Here is a 17,783-nt window from a genome sequence, read left to right on the forward strand (position 1 = left end):
TTTTTAATATTGTATTTGTTTACACTTTAAATTTTCACTACACATCCGAGCTATATATCGAAACTACGCTATCTGTCTATGCTAAACACAGAACATCCAAACTACACTACACGTCCAAGCTATACGCACTATACACTATCCTTCAACATATTACAATATAAGTTGGGAGTTGGAGGTGTCTTGAAAACTCATGGTCCATTATGGATAAGAAGTGATCCCATTTTTCATTATGAAAGTAGAGTTTGCTTTGTTTCTTCGCAATGAAACGCTCTGTTTGGTCCGTTGTTTTGCGTTTTGATATTAATAGGCCAATAGTAGGAAAAGTTTCGTTTCCCGCACACATTTTTCAGCTTGGCACATTTTCTGTATTAGGGTATACGGTATATGAGCTGATAACCGAGTTTGAGTGAACCAATTAGAAAGCTAGAAACGCAATATCCGAGGTCGTAAATTTAATCAAAGGAAATACCCATGTGAGGTTATTCATGTAATGAGATCTTGCCTTATTTCTTATCGACTTTTCACATAGTCATCTTAACAAAAACGCAACCTTTTGTAAATACACATGTAAGGTTATTCATGTCACAAGTGGTTTTACTTAATTTCACGGACATACAGACCGCGTTAGGTTCTGCCGATGATCTTTCTTGTCTTATTTCTTAAGTTATCGACTTTCCTTTCAGGTGTTTTTTCAAGTGTTACTTTAAAAACCTTCTACTTTAGCTACCACAAAATGTACCCTGAGCCGATGAAATAACGCGCGTGATTAGTATCAGTACATTATATCTCTTACGCAAGCACGGTGACATCTTTTTTATTGTAGTCCTCAAAGTAGGGATTAGTAGGGGATATTCAGGGAAAGTTTCAAGAAAATCCTTCGACAACTTTTTTTTCTGAGGAATCAACTTAAACTAGGTTGTGTGAGGGTTAACTACGCTTTGTCAGAGAAAAAACTAAAACGAAATCAAACTGAAACAAAGAGAGTGTGCAAATGATATGTCCAGAAATATCCCCAATTAGATGTAAGCCGCTTTCAATAAGCGTCACGAAGTGTCCCCTTGTTCTTCTCCCAAAAATCAACTTGACTTGTGTCTCGGAATACAGACAATAAGCATCACGTCCTCAAAGCAGCTGCTCCTCAAGTATGGATAATCAGCTGCATTAACCATAAGCTTAAAATAAGGCTGGGTTTTAAGGCTTTAAGGCTGGGCTAACCCTAACCTTATCGTTACAAATAGGTAGCAAAGGCTTAGACTTAAAGAGTCGGATGTCAAAATTGGGCGGCATCTAATTAGGTGCATTTCTGGACATAGATGTACAAATAAATTTTATCGATTTCCGTGTGCCTCTAAACCACGTAACGAAGAATACGCAGTGCGTTCAACTTTGTATTTCCTTCTAAATATCACGCATACGTGTCCTTAAACAGCTGCAATGGAATTTGACACCACAGATAGAAGACAAACGTGGGCAGGAGGGCGTTAGGTCTCTCCATCGACTCTTGCGCCAAACCTTCCATCACGAAACTCTTTGGCCTTCCCTCTACTATCTTTGTAATTCTTCTTCTGAACGACAAAAGGTTTTTCTTTATTTTTTTCACAGTATTAATTAACCCGAAAGGCTCGTAATTCTCATCGTGACGCAAATATGATAATTATTTGTTCCTAATTTAAAACCTAGTCCAAAAACAAAACAAATAGTACAAAATGGCGCTACCAAATGATACGCTTTCAACGTTTAGTTCAGAAACGTCAGCGGTTAAAGAATGGTGGATGTATTCTTTGAGTAAGTAAGATGACTTATGTCACATGCATCTTCTGTTTGATTTGTGTTCAGCAAATTCTTTGATTTGTTGATTACTGTTCATGCATTTGTTGTTGTTGTGTTTTACTTTGCATGTTGGTTATTGCGTCATAGAGACTTTGGATGTTATAAAAGTGTCGTGCTTTACAGATGTTGACCGCAGACAGACTAGCTTTTCCATAATCAAACCACATGTACCTGTATTTTTGATTCCATGACTCCAATCTTTGCTGCCAGCTGATCTCTTTCTGCAGCAGAGGGATACTGATTTATAGCAAACGCTGCTTCCAGCTCCTTCACTTGCTGCTCATTGTATTTGATGCGTGTTCTTTCTTGAGTTTGTAGCGGGAACTGAATCTCTTCAATCGAAGACTCTTGACAAGAGCCTTCAAATTTTGAGACATTCTCTTCAGTATCAACAAACAAAACACTCACTTATACAAATAACAAATCAGTCAATTTTTCGAAATAAAGTTCGAGATCTTGTCAATCGTTCGGAGGTAGCCTCAATCTTTTGTGCAATCCAAAGCGAGCTTTGTTTAGCGTTAAAGAATTGCTTTAACCCCCGATTCAGTGCAACTAAATTCATACTAAAAGAATTATTTCAAATGGTGTGATTCCTAAGAGTCTGAAAGTAATCTCGGTGATAAAATAATTAACCAACAAGTTTAGCAACTTAGATTACTTCTGTTACCAGCAAGTGTTTTTTTCTAAAGCACATTTACTGTAATAACTGTGTATTCAGTAGTAATGTTAGCCTGAATTATTACAGATTAAAACAGTTGCCCCTCTACATTAAACAACATTGTCGACAACCATTCATGAAAAGCTTTTTTCTTCTCAATTCTCGTTCTTTTGATTGATACCTTAGCCTTGTAAAAATCTCACATTACTCAGTGTACTTAATACAATGCGCCATTTACTGATTTTTCCCTCACAATAGCTTATGCCATCATCGAGATTCTGGGTAAGATATGAATGGACTTATACAAGGCTCTGTGAATATGCAAGCTTAGCCTTTCAGTTGATAGCTGCCCGGATTATCAATCATGGGACTAAATGAATTCAAAACTGAATCACCCAAAACTCTACATCCATGGTAGGCAAATACAAACATCAGTGCCAGAAGCCAGAAGGACAACAACTACATAAAACTTGGCAATGGTTTCTGAGGGCTTATGAAAACATCTCAAATAAAGGGGTTCGCCGCTTCAAAGCATATTTGATTAGACAAAGCAAATGAAGCACATAAACATGAGCACAATAAAGAGAACTTCTTTTACAAACCTGTTTGTTTCTTTTGGTCATAGGTTCCCTCAACGTGGCTTTCTAAACAACTTGCTGCTGATGAAGAAGCAGGGTGCAATGATTTTCCTTTGCTAGTCTTAGATGAGAGATTCAAAATACTTGCAATAGTATAAGTACTGCTGCTATCAAGCTCGCTTCTAGACTCTGATAATGTTTTTCCTTTATCTTTCTTCCTCAACAAGCGGTTAATTGAACTCGGAGAAGGAATGTTTTCACTACTGCAAATGTTGTCGTGCAAAAGACGATCTCGTATCTCCCACGAGTACAGACCTGGTTGATCTTGGGTGTATTGCCGGATTCTTTGAGCAACACGAGCTGTAATTACTCTTGGTCTGCCCACACCTTCTCCACCTGGTTGAATTGAACCGCTTTTCCGATACTTTGACAACAGCTTACTAATACAGCCATGAGTTATTCGTAAACGCCGGCTTATGTCGCAAGGGCGAAGTCCTTGAATAGCTAATGAAATAATTTCGTGCCGGACTTCTTTTGGTAGTGGCTTTCCGTTGATGTAGACGCCCCCGAGTTGATTCAAGCGACCTGGTCCTACAAATGAAATCACTTGTTATAATTTGACACTGTGTATTTGAATTTGTGTAGACATGCAGAGAGCTCAGCGGAGATCTCTGCAGGAAATTAAAGTTTGGCAATCGTGGGAAGGAAAAAATTGACTGAACGCATCGGTATCTCTTTCAGCTGGAAAAAATGTGTGATGCCGGATGCGGTTACTGAACCTCGTAAACTCACGTTCAGTGTTTTCACGTAAGAAAAGTCGCATTTTCTCTCTTGGTATGTGCAAGAAACCTAAGTTAGAATCTATCTTTAGGACCTTAAATGAGTGAAACCAAGTCAACTGTGATTTGAAATTTATTTGTCTTTTCATTTTGAAATAATGGGCGGGTGCAATGCATAAATCTAGGTAAGAAAAATTGAACTTTTCTGGATCTTTTGCTGTACATGATCATCGAAATGGTTAACAAAAGAGGAACAAATTAAGATGGTCGAGATAGCAGCTTGTTCAATTCTCTTGTTTGGATTATTGCCGTGATGCCAGTCTGCACCAAATTTAAATGGAGCACAATTTAATTGCCAGTTGAATAAACCCTAAATGCTGAGTCGGTTGCTCTGGCTAGCTCGACACTTACTCGTCTTTTAGCTAAACAGTACACATTTAGAAGAGCTACTGAAAACATTTCAAACACTTCAAATGGCCTCAATTTTGTAGCTTGGTACACTGAGGTCGATGCAGTTAATGGTCGTTAATATCGAAAGTTACTTGAAAATGTTAAGGATACAGAAGTGAAGTCGGAGTTTTCGAAGGTGTAAAGATGTGTTGCAGCCATCAAGCTAAAATAGTAACGTTTCTAAATTATTGTAGCAAAGAAAAAGCTGTAATGTAATTCGGTCTCACCTGCGGCAGAAGAAGAGGCGGACGAATCCTCCATCTTCAAGAAATGTTCACGCTAAATTCTTCACTGGTAGCTAGTGCATTCAACCAATTGTTCATATGTGCCTCAATGACATTTTGTAAACAACCCGAGAAGCTTCGTCACAGTCGGTGAATTATCGTAAGTGGCGTAGAGTTGGTACCCGTCACCGATTACAACCCCGGATGCGTGGCACGAGGCGTCACGAAATCAACAATGAGGAATTTACACACGATGCGGGGGTGTTTCTCAGATACTGCTCAATTCATATACTGAAGTATATTTCAGCTTTGAGTTCAATTTGGAAGAGTCGGCCAAGTGTTTTGTCCAAAAGCCAATCACTGTGTAGGACGCAATTTATACTTTCTCTTGTTTTGACAAGAAGGAAACTGAGCGGGGATGAACTTAAGAGCTGGCCGGCCAGATCCGTCAGTTTGCAAAGAAAATGCAACACTTTGAAGGAACACTTGCTTGATGATTCCTCGCATTCTTCTGAAGGAGGGTTAAAACTCTGGCTCGGATCGTATGTGGGCTGAGTTTCAGTCGATCTCAATCTGACTCCGAGGGTTTTTTCTCCGGGTACTCCGGTTTTCCTCCCTCATCAAAATCGACTCCCGGCCTTTTCCATCAGGCTGTGGTGCTGTGCTCCGAGGTCATTCATGGGTCGTGTTCAGGGGCCGAGCGCCTAGCCGGCAGCACAGCTCCTTCGGTCCGACCTCGTTGAGCTGCGCCCTTAGTAATTCAGTCTCCGACTGCGAGAAAGGGCGATTAGCAGGTCAGATATTATCCTTGAAGTATGTTAATTTTCAAGGCGTTGTAGAGTTAGTCCTTCCAAATGCCAGGTCTGGCAGGTCAGTTCTGTTAAATGGAAAGCGTTCTAAGACGTACTGATCAAGACAACTCACAAATGATGCCTGCAGTCGCGCAACCACAGGGGTCCGACAAGGACCTATTGACTACCACAGTTTTATTAAGCCTTGTTCTGCACCTGCACAGCATGGAGGACGAAAGGATTCAGGCTTCTTCATGATGGGACGGTTTCAAATTTCGAACTTGCCAAATTCTATATACTCGCCTAGCTAAGGAATATAACTTATGCACATCTAGCGCACAATCTTTCCCACAGAATTCCAATTCGGTAATGGACTGAATGGAAGGAATTAGTTATAGGCATAATACTGGAATGGTTAACTGTCGTTTACTATCTAGGTTTGTAAAGAAAACTTGAAGTCTTCGGTGCGAAAGTTAGTGAAGTTTCAACCATAACATATCGGGTTCGTTACATTATTTGGAGGAGCCAGGCAGCAGCCAAAAGATTTCGGAGAAAAACGAGGACAGCTGAGTCTCTGTTTCTCGAAAGGCCTTTACTCAGTCGCCGCGATTTTTCACTCCAAACTCTCGATCCCGATCACACGTTGACCAAGGTAAAGTCAATGCAGTCGTCTTCCTGGACTTGAAGAAAACCTTTGATACGGTCAATCGCGAAATCCTTTTATCTAAATCAAGGAATTAGGCATATGCGAATAATGCGCACTCTTGGTTTGAGTCATAACTTGGACAACCGCATGCAGAGATGCTCAGTTAATGGGTCGCACTCAAGGCACTATCTTATAGGCCGCTGTTATTTTTACTGTATATTAATGATGTTACCAAATTGCCTTTCAATTGTCAATCAAGGATGTATGCCGGATGATACTTCCCTAACCTACGCAGGTTTCAGCGCTGACAACATCTAATCTTGTCTAAATTAATGATTTTAGTAAATGTTAGCAATTGGCATATAGCGAATAAACTCACGTTTAATATCTGACAAAAACTGAATTTATGCTTATTGGGTCAAGGCAGAGGACTGTGTACTCTAACAGTTTCCTCCTAGATCTTCAATCAATGGCTCTCCTATTGAGCATGTTACTGCTGCTAAATCACAGTGACTAGAGTGCTTATCGATGATAAGCTTAGTTGGAGAAGCCATATTGCTAAGTTAACCAGGAAAATTGCTTTTGGCATTGGGGTCATAAAGCGAATCAGGGATCTTGTCCCCTATGAGACCTTACATTCTATTTATCAGGCCCTAGTACAACCTCCTTTGTACTACTCCAATATTGTTTGGGGCAAACTGTGGAGTAACTTTGGCAGGACAAACTGCAAAACAGAAGCAGCCCGTGTCGTGACCTATTCTAACTATGACACTGATGTCAACAATTTATTTAAACTCTTAGGATGGAAGTCCCTAGTCTCTCAAAAGACAAATTGAAAGAGCAACAATGGTATTTAAGTCCCTACCGGGACTAGCACCTGAGTATCGCTGCTCGAAATTTGTCCATCGCGATTCTGGTTATTGTTTGAGAGACTCTGCGAATTTGCCATTAGAACTAAGAAAAACAGAGTCCCTCAATCAATTCAAACGACTGATTAAAGAGGTTCTCTAACCTATTATTCTAAACACGGCATTCATGGTATCAAAGCAGCTTTTATTTTGTGTTGTTGAGTAAGATATTTAATGGTAGTTTTTACAACTAGCTTTATCTATACTGGTTTTTAAATTTTTAATTGTACATATGGTTTTTTATCTTAGCTGATGACACTTTACCGTTGGTTAAATACAGATTAAATAACCACCAGTCAGTTTGGGCACTGTGTCACTAAATGCACAAGAACTCTCACTGGGTGGGGGGGTTCGCTCATTATTTACCTTGTTGACAGCTTGCGCTATGACGCTGGCTGGTTTGCATTTGACATCGTCATTTGACAGCCCCATTCATGACCCAAACCTGGTGGAGTCTTTACGTTGACAAATGATGAAGTCGTCGTGTCTTCCGGTGTACTTTCGGCATTACGGATCACTTATCGATTAAAGATCGCTTACCGATAACCTACCAAACAATTTTCAGGATAGCTTAGTGTCTACCTGCGCAAGGGCGGTAGGCACAAAAACTATTTCGTATAAAGATACTAAATATTTTATTTTTTTCAGTTTCCTATTTACAGCCATAACTCGTTTCAAGAAAATTACTCTTTCCTTCCTTTTCCCGCCCTTCCCCTACTTCAGTCACTCGTACCAACCCTTGAAAATGGCGGACTTACGTTCGAAACAAAACATAAGAGGGGTGCAGGGATGGCGCAGTGGTGAGAGCACTCGCCTCCCACCAATATGGCTTGGGTTCGACTCCAGGCTCGGCGTGATGGCGTGATATGTGGGTTGAGTTTGATCGTTCTCTACTCTGCATCTCTCCTCAAATTAACAACATTTGACTTGATTTACGTTGATTGTTTTAGCTCTTCTCAAATGATCCGATGGGACCAGGTTCGTGTATATATGAATTTGGTTATTATATAATACTCATATTGCTCGTACCTAGCTTGTTTATTTTCGTCTCCACGGCCACATTGTGACTAAATCCAGGATTTGCATCGGTTTCACTTCACTTACATGACGTAATAGGCCATCACAACAGTTATCGAAAGCCAGACCTTTTAAAATGGGTGCTTAGACTTAAATGCTGATGATCAACGCCGTTTAAAATAGATTTTTAGGCTTAAGCACTAATTGAGACGCTACTTTAATGATTACTCCTAGTTTTTTACGTTTTTTTTTCATTTGGGTAGTCCATGGACTGGGGTCAGTGTTTTGTCCACTACTTTTGAACACTATGTCCAGACAAGGCATTTGGTGTGATGGTCTCATAGTGCAAGCTGTTGCGAATGCTTTTGAAATTAGAACACATATCATAGAATCCTATAACAGACAACAATTATTGAACCGCTAGTCAGCTTACAACTAGAGCCGAGCTCAATATACTAAAGCTAAGTAGATGAAGTTCACTATGCCTCTACAACTCCATAATTATCATACAAACACAATAATAATGACGAGTAATGATAGTAATAATAGTAATAGTAATAGTAATAGAGCAGTTTTCAATTGAGTGTCGTAAACCAAACCAAAGTAATTACTTTGGCCAATCAAAAAGGTCGGAGACAATCCAGTAAACCAATCAAAACTCTAAGTAATTACAAGTAGCCGACGCAAAGCGCGGAAAATGTGCACGCGCGAGCCACGATTGGTTTTGGTTTCACTTCTGATTGGTTGAAAAAAATGGCGCGAGAACTTTGAACCAATCACTGAGTGAAGTAATCATAAACCAAAGTAATTCACTAATTACTTTCGACACTCAATTGAAAACCACTCTAGTAATAGAACAATAAAATATCGGTAAAATTCATATTTACATTTTGCCTTAGAAAATTTATCACATTAGTTTTAAAAATGTCCATACTAGACGCTGAGCTGACCTCATAAGGCAGAATGTTCCACTATGAAAGTAACTATTTTTAAGTACATTTGTGCGAGCATATCTCTTTCTTAATGATCTAGTCAGATTAAAGTGTCCTCTTGGCAGAAAAAATCCTAGAATTGGGAAAAATCGACATCCATATGACCATTAATGAAGCTCCTTAAAAAAAACTGACATCGAATAGGAAACGCCACTCTTCGAGGCAGCAACCTGAGCTTACTTCAACGAAGCTCATATGACTCACTGGCTTTTAAAATGAACTTGATTTCCCTACACTGAATTCACTCCAATTTAATTTCTCTCATGTTTCTCTTAGTGAATGGAGACCAGACAACCGAACAATACTCTAAACTAGACCTGATTAGGGATCAATACATAGCCGGACTTTAAGCTAGTTACCTCCTTGAGATCTTTGCAAGTTCTCTTGATATTCAACCCAACATTCTGTTTCCCTTGGTAGCAATCCACATATCATTGTGAGAGTTCCAGGATAACCCAGACTTGTTTCCTAGTAATTCTCATGATCTTACACTTCTTGGAGTTAAAGTCCATCGGGTTTTTTTTTTTTAATTCCAAAAAAAAAAAATAGATTTCTCCGGTTTGGCTGTTCATAACACAGACGTGTTCAAGGTTTGATGTCCACATGTCAAAAAGAGTGCGGCCAAGTTACTCTTGGAACAACTTAAAACCACCTCCTCAAACAGTTTCAAGAACTCAGAACAACTGGATCTAACAGTACTGTTTCTCAATGTTAATTTTACTGTTTGCATTGTTTTGTTTTGGAACAAAAAAAATAATTAATGAAGCACATTTTCTCTCTCAAAAAAAAGCAATCAATGATTAATGAACCATTCTTCAAATATGCAAAAACAAATTCCCTAATACTTGCTTTGGCTTACAAGCAAAAGGCAAGACGTTGCAAACTCTGTTATAACATCATCATCACAATTTTTCTTCAAAAAATTACCGGGAAGTGGGTACTGGTGACTTGGAGGGCTTTGACTTCTAACAGAAAATTTAAATCCTATCAATATACTCAAGTACACACGTGCGTATTTGCGTAAAGGAAGCCACGCCCCTGAATAGATATCATTTAAATTATTGTACACACGTAGACAACTCGGAGTAGGTTACTTGGGAAGAATTGTCACATCATCGGAGCGGCATCTGTTGCTGATTGAACATAATTAAGTTACAGCGAGAACAACTACGAGAGGCCCCATTTTAAGGCAGTCCAACGTGTTCGAGGAACAAAGTATAGGATTCGACTCCGTGTTTGGACTTTTTTATTCATTTATGTTTTTTTCGGATCGCGCTCTGGCTTCGCATGCGTAAAATTTCTCTGAATAAGGCAGTTCAAGTGTGATTCGCACTCGATATCTCTTCCATCTCTCTTCCTGAGGCAATGGCGATGACCACTAAACCACAGAAGACTACATGACAGATTAAAGAGGAAACGTGCATTAAAGAATTGTGTGCGTGACCGGAAACGAGTTTTTGTGTTTTCGTGGCACGCAATGTAATATCCGGTTATCGTATGACTCTGTAACAGATATCGTAATTTTATGATTCTCCCAGTATTGTTAAGAAAAAGTATTAAATATTTTTAAATATCATCGTAGAGACTTGCATTTAGCATCTTTTTTCTGGTTTTGATTGGAATCAATGCCGTTAACAACAGTTTTAAATGTAAACACATGTCCACGATCGCATTTAACCCTATCATTGGGTCAGATGGAATGTGGACTGTGGACTTCGGGACTACGGTAAATTCCCGCGAAATTAGAAGCGACTTGAGAAGATTTATTATTCGAATTTACGGATGTCATATCTTTCTTAATGGCCTTATTTTCTGTTGAAAGAATGATATCAATAAAACTGTTTAAAAGTCTATTACGAGCTGATCAGACATTCATTAATTGCTATCATCCATTCATCATGTTGTATTTTATTTTTTAAGGTAAGAATAGAGAAAAATCTGAATTATATTACGCAAATGTGAAATGCCTAGTGATAAAAAGTGCCTATTATGCAGCAAATGGCTAGAGGCAAGAGTATAGAAAAGTTGAATTAATTATCTAGACTGATGTTAAGGGTAACTGGATTTACTAGGCAAAAATGAGGCGAACCACGTGCTACTAAATAATTGCCACGGACACTACATTGCAAAGACAAGCGCTTGTGTTTTTAGGACTAGTTTTCTCGTTCGAGAAATGTATTCAAGAGTGAATTCAAACTGAAAGTAATGTACAAAGAAGTAAGTTACTGACTTCACCAAGTACTGCTCCAGTTTAGATTTCACTGTCTTAGTGGATATCAAACGTTTGCGTGTTTTTTTCATAAACCAGCATAATCGATATTTTTTGTACCGCAATTATGAATGTGAGAAGATAAAGAGGATTGCTCGCTAAGCTCGGTTTATCATTCCATGAAAGTTCGACGGGGATACGGTAGACCAATGTACTTAATTTACCCTTACGGGTTATAGGATTTTTCAAATCAGTAATAAAGAAACAAAACTGGAATAGACTTTTCTTTTTCTCTAGAGACAGTTAAACACACTTTGATTTGCATCTTTTTGGCAAAAGTAGTTTACAGAAAGTGGCAACAATTTCTTAAACATTTGTTTGATACTAGACAATGTTTTTCTTTTCCAACAAAAAAAAAAGGTTTCAATTAAAGCTATAACTTATAATGTAACTATCTATGAAGAAGGAGCACAAAAACAAAAAAAACCCTTTACCTTTCGAAACACAAAGAAGTATGCATTAAGAAATTCACCAACCAATATTTCGTTCTTTTCATATGCTCACAGTACATTGTTATATTTTGCGGAAGCATTTTAGATTTAGTTTGCGTTTTCACTGAGCTGAAATTTCACACAGTAACCATAAAGTTTTGATATATCCCCATTTTTAAAAAAATGGCCTAGGTTTTGGGAAAACATTTCTTCTGATGTGTTTACAAACTTAGATTTACAACAAATATTAAATTGAATATTTAGATGGTTGGGTAGATCAATGGTCTTTTCACCATTTATTGGATGTTCATGTGATACTGCGATGCGGTTAAGCCATGACACTGTGACTGCGTGATGCAGTCCTGGCTACTTGTCTACCATTGTCTTACCCAGGTCCCAGAGGTTTTTCCTTGAGCCGCGAGAGAGCTGCTGCGAAGCGGCAAATACGAGTCGCGAAGCGGCGGCGAAGAGAAAAAACCTCTAGTTACCTTGGACTTGAATCTCACTTTCATGCAGACGTCAGGATCAGGATCTGAGCCCTCAGGCTCGGATTGGTTGATATTCTTAGAAACACGCACATCAATATAATTGGTTCGTTTGATTGGTAATACCGAGGCGACGCGTGATTGCTAGGTTGCCATTGGTCCCTTATGTAATTATCAAGTCCAAGGTAACCAGAGGTTTTTCTCTTCTCGCCGCTCAAGAAAAACCTTTGGGACCAGAGTACCATTGTCTTAAATATCTCCGTACATCCGACTACATCATAAAGCCAGGATCGTTGGTTCAAATTCCATCTGTTTCTATTTGGTGCATGGTCAAGTATTTACTATAATATTTTTAATACAAAGGTTTAAGTAAACATTAATAACGAGACCAACCTGCCTAATCAGCTACTCTCGAATAGTATTATCCGCTTAGCAGATCGATTCTGTCGTCATAGGAAAATATAAAATGTGATCAGTACTTTTTTTGGATTTCGTGGCTTCCTTGATGTGTTGAGCTAGGCTTCTGTTTTTGTTACATTTTTACTGCACTTCGAACACTGATGCGCGATTCCCTTGTACCATTAACCTTTTTATTCCCAAATCCAGACAAAGAAAAAGTCACTTGCAGTTCGCTCAGTAAAAATTTGATGAAACCAATTTGTCCATTTCTTTAAAAAGCAGGAATCGCGCATATATAAAGACGTCACTACCGAATTGTTTCAAATACACCAAGACTTAATTCAAATTGAGCCAATTAAACAGCGTAAGAGGCAAATCAAAAATTGTATATAGTCAAAATGACGACTAGCATCAAATGATCTGATGGGATCAGTTTCATGTACATATGAAGATCCTTTTTTCATCTTTTAGACTGCGCTGCCGTTAATATTAGTCTCGGCAAAACAAGATAATTGTTTCTTAAAGGTATCAAGTCAAGACATGACTAAAGATTGTGGGGGAAAAATATTCTAGAAGGCCCGGTTCTTATAATATGTGGTGATAAATGTATATGAGGATCTGAATATCGGCGCTGACATGTACACTGCTTTGGCTCCAAATCTGTAGTGGCATTTGTTTCATGAATCGTATGCCTTCGGCGAGTTTTGCATTTGACTCTTCGGTTTGAAAACCACACCTAAAACCCAAAATACAAAATTATATAGCATATTTGTACAGAGAGACAGGCCGCCATCTCTTTTCCAGAACATATGAGTTGAAAATGGATGACTGGTAAACACTTGAAGTACAAAGTATTGTTTAGGCCAATCACTGAGGTCGATCTTTTTAACGAAAAAAACTATGAGGGACTTTTTAAGATCACGGCGGAGTTTAGGCGCACGACATGCTTCATGCGCTAAATTCATGGAGTCAAAAACTTCGGAATTCCTATAGAAATTACTATAGTTTATCAGGAACTTGCACCACATGGCTTCCATTTCTTCCTGCATCAGAGGAATCTCCAGGCAGGGTCTTATCTCATCATAAGAATTTTCCCTTAAGATATTCCAGCGTCTTTATTCTCCTTCCTCTGGATAACGGAGGAATACGGATCTCCTTCGATGTAAGAGCTAAATATGGCCTATCCATGTTGCCTGTCTCCCTTCTAGTTGAGTCCACGCTAAGAAATCTCTTTTCCTCACTACATAACTATTGCATCCGCATTTTCCTTCACATTAATTTTGATATAGTACACAGAAGCAGAAATATTCTGTTTACTACTTGTGAAACTGAAGGCCCAGGTGGCCAACACCTGCAAAGCACAGTTTTTTAATTGCTTTTCTTTGAGTACATCAATCACGTTTTCGAGAAAATATTACAATTAACAATTTACTCTAAGCACAAAAACAAATGTGAAAAAGGTGAAAGGAAATACACATGTGAAACAAGTGGTTTCACTAAATTTCATGGATTTACAAGTAGACATATGCCATTAGCTAGGCTCTGCTGATGAGGAAATCCACCGCCCACCGGTTGCTCAGTTTGTTTTAAATAACTGAGGAGAAAGTGCTGCCTTTGTAATTACATCTGCAAATGGTTAGACTCTTAAGTCTTCTCGAATAAGGACGATAAACCTTAGGCCCCGTCTCACAACCCTTCAATGTTCATACACAAATCAAAGAACTGGCTAACGCACGCACACACTTGTCGCTAAGAGTAGGGCACGTAGTTCCCCGTGTTGTAGTCTGTCTTCTGTTGTGTATCATGGTTGGGAGGGAAAAAAAAAAGCGGCCACAGTAATTGACGCAAGCCTTTGTGGCGCTCTGTCAGCTTGAAGGTAATAAATTAGTTCTTGATGCTTTAGTTCTTATCGAATTTTCACATAAACACCTTTACCAAAAGGAAACCTTGTGGAAATACACATGTGAGGTTGTTCGTGTAACGAGAAGTTTTACTCAATTACATGGACACAGATCACAATAGTTTTTCTGCCGATCCGATCTTGTTGGCTTATTTCTTATCTAGTAATTTTCACTGACATGATCACCCTAGGAAAAAAAATTTTGGAAATGTTGAATGAGTCAATATGACTGACCCTCTATGTCCCTCTCAGGCCAGTTTTTTCATGGTAGTCCACACTTAGCATAGCTATTCTAGGCGGGCCACTTAAATATATTATGATGCTATGATCTATCTATCTGTTCTGTTCTTTGTCACAAGTAGATTGCAGAGAGTTGTCAATAATGAAGAGTCTTACTTGGTCTACTATTCCGTGCAATTTACCACAAGGTTCAATTATCTGAGATTATAACTTATTTATTGAAAACTTTCTTTTAGTTGTTGCATTTGCAATAGAACAACTATCAAGCTGGGTTGAATGAGGGTTAATATCTACAGTTTTAAACAAATTTAACTTAAACGTAATTAAGCTGAGACGGTGCAAATTAATTTTACTGATTTCCTTGGTTTAAAACCTGGTGCAAAAACAACTGACAAAATATTACAAAATGGCACTACCAAATGATTCAGCTGTTAGAAAATAGTGGATGCATTTTTTGAGTAAGTAATATGATTTATGTCACTTCTTGCTGTGCGGTTTGATTCCTGTTTAGCCAGCTCTTTGATTTGTTGATTATGAATTTGATCGCGGTTGTGTTTTATTGTATGTTGGTTATTGTCTTTAGACACTCCGGTTTTCAATTAGAAACTTGTTGTGCTTTACGTATGTTGACCACAGACATTCTACCTTTTCCATAAATCAAAGCACCTGTACCTGTATTCTGGATTCCGTGACTCCAATTTTGCTGCCAGCTGAGCTCTTTCTGCAGCAGAAGACTAGCAGAAGGATACTGATTGACAGCAAAGGCTGCCTCCAGCTCATTCAGTTTCTGCTGATTGTTATTTGATGCGAAACTTTTTTCTGAGTTTGGAGAGGGAACTGGATCTCCTTAATCGAAAAACTCTTGATAAGAACCGTTCAAACTCCTGGGACATTCTCTGCGGTGTCAATAAACAAACACTCATTTAATCGAAATGAACAAAATCAGTAAATTTTTTCGAATGCAAAGTTCGAGATCTTGTCTGACAAGGCCTCGTGGTTTGTTAGGGTGCAAGTGCAATGTTGAAATGTGAAATCATTCAATTTCACATTTAGCAGTAGAAATCAAAACTATTAACCGACACAAACCAAGCTAAAGCTAATAAACAAACACGATCGACCACCCTGGTCAGCAGATTGTTGTATTTTTCCAAACGAAATGATAGAGAAAGCTGATTTATCAAAGAAACCCCAACGCAAAGGGTGGGAGTTAAAAACCGCCCTTATGAACGCAATTGCTATGAAGCACCGCTGTTTTCGGGGGCTCGGGATGCACCAAAGCATGCTACTGCCAACGATTTACTAATTACTTATTTCATTTATTTGACAACTTTTTATTTCAACGCCTCAATCAGGCACAATTTTGAGTTGTGTAAGCTACATTGTACGTTCCAAATTTTTAAATAATCGGTGACATAATGCGGTGTTTGAAGTCAAGCTTTCACAAAGAGAGACTCTTTGATACCAATACTTTACTAACTCGTATTGTTTTGGTTTATGTACATTCAAATAATGTTCACAGTAAATTTACTACACACGACACCTTACTAAATATACTCAATTCTTGTTTGTGTGCACGGAACTGATATGCGCAAAAAGCTTATGGAAATAATATGAATCATAAGGCAGGTATGTTTAGAATTAAAGAACTGCTTTAACCCCAAATTCAGTGCAACTAAATTCATATTACAATGAATTATAAAGGGTGATTTCAAAAGGTGTGTTTCGTGAGTTTTTTAAGGTAATCTTAAACAGCTGAAATTGTTTCAAATGGAACGCTTTCACGTGAGTACAATAAAGAGTACTTCTTTTACAAACCTGTTTGCTTCTGTTGGTCATCGATTCCCTCAACGAGGCTGGCTAAACAAGATGCTGCTGATAAAGAAGCAGGTGTGGTGACTTTCCTCCGCTGGTTTTCACTACTGCAAATGTTGTCGTGCAAAAGACGATCTCGTATCTCCCACGAGTACAGACCTGGTTGATCTTAGGTGTATTGCCGGATTCTTTGAGCAACACGAGCCGTGATACTCTTGGTCTGCCCACACCTTCTCGCCACCTGGTTGAATTGAACCGCTTTTCCGATACTTTGACAACATCTTACTAATACAGCCATGAGTTAGTTATTCGTAAACGCCGGCTTATGTCACAAGGGCGAAATCCTTGAATAGGTAATGGATAATTTCGTGCCGGACTTCTTTTAGTTGTGGCTTTCCGTTGATGTAGACTCGTTCCCGAGTTGATTCAAGTGACCTAGTGGTCCTAGCAATGAAATCCCTCAAGTTGTGTGGAAATCTCTGCGGGAAGTTAAAGTTCGTGGGAAGGAAAATATTGACTGGTTTATCCGTGGCTCTCTCATGTTGATTCCGGATGCGGTTACTGACCCTCGAAAAACTAACGTTCAATGTTTTCACGTAAGAAAAGTCGCATTTTCTCTCGTCGCATGGGGAAAATTTAACTTAGAATTCATGTTTAGGATGTTAAATAAGTGAAACAAAAGTGAAATGGTGATTTGGAATTTATTTGTCTTTTCCATTTTGAACTGATGGTGATGCATAAATTAACCTGAGCAAACAAAATCGGCAAACTTTTCTTGATTTTTTTTTTTGTACAGGATCATGGAACTGGTTACCACGAATAAAAAAGAAATATACTCAGATGGTTGAGATAACTTGTTCAATCTCTTGTTTGAATTATTGCCGCAATGCCAGTCCGTACCAATTGCATTGAACATTTAAAGAACACAATTTAATAATTGAATTAACAGTTACTGCTGAGTTACTCCGGTTAGCTCGACACTGCAATTGTGTTGTGCAACTTTCTTATTCGTCTCAGTTTTAGCTAATCACATGCATATAGAAGCTACTGAAAACATTTCAAAACACTTGAAATGACCTCAACATTTACGAAAATGGTTTCTTTTGTAACTTATTACACATTTATGGAGTTGCTTGAGAATGTTAAGGATAAGTGAAGAATTTTCGAAGGTGTAAAGATGTATTGCAGGCATCAAGCTAAACTTGGAACGTTTCTAAATTATTGAAGCAAAGAAAAAGCTATAATCAAAGTCGGTCTCACCTGCGGCAGAAGACGAGGCGGACGAATCCTCCATCTTCAAGAAATATTCACGCTTAATCCCAGTCTTCACTAGTCGCTGGTTTATTCAACCAAATTGTTCATATGTGCCTCAAT

At 38.5% G+C, this 17,783-nt stretch overlaps 1 protein-coding gene across 2 annotated transcripts in view; it reads right to left on the reverse strand.

The window, feature by feature from the left end:
* LOC138039095 (paired box protein Pax-3-B-like) overlaps positions 1 to 17,783 on the reverse strand; it is a 19,342-nt gene extending 1,559 nt beyond the window's left edge. Inside the window, exons 1-3 of one of the 2 annotated variants that reach the window (XM_068885267.1) lie at positions 17,670 to 17,783; positions 3,091 to 3,657; positions 2,002 to 2,189 (exon numbers count right to left, since the gene is read on the reverse strand). In XM_068885267.1, coding sequence (XP_068741368.1) covers positions 2,002 to 2,189; positions 3,091 to 3,657; positions 17,670 to 17,703 — 789 coding nt within the window. In that variant the 5' untranslated portion in view covers positions 17,704 to 17,783. Of the gene's footprint in view, positions 1 to 2,001; positions 2,190 to 3,090; positions 3,658 to 4,522; positions 4,648 to 17,669 lie in introns of those variants that run through there. The other variant, XM_068885268.1, reaches the window with a different exon arrangement.

This window comes from Montipora capricornis, chromosome 2 (genome assembly GCF_036669925.1).
Source record: "Montipora capricornis isolate CH-2021 chromosome 2, ASM3666992v2, whole genome shotgun sequence".
Taxonomy (NCBI): domain Eukaryota; kingdom Metazoa; phylum Cnidaria; class Anthozoa; order Scleractinia; family Acroporidae; genus Montipora; species Montipora capricornis.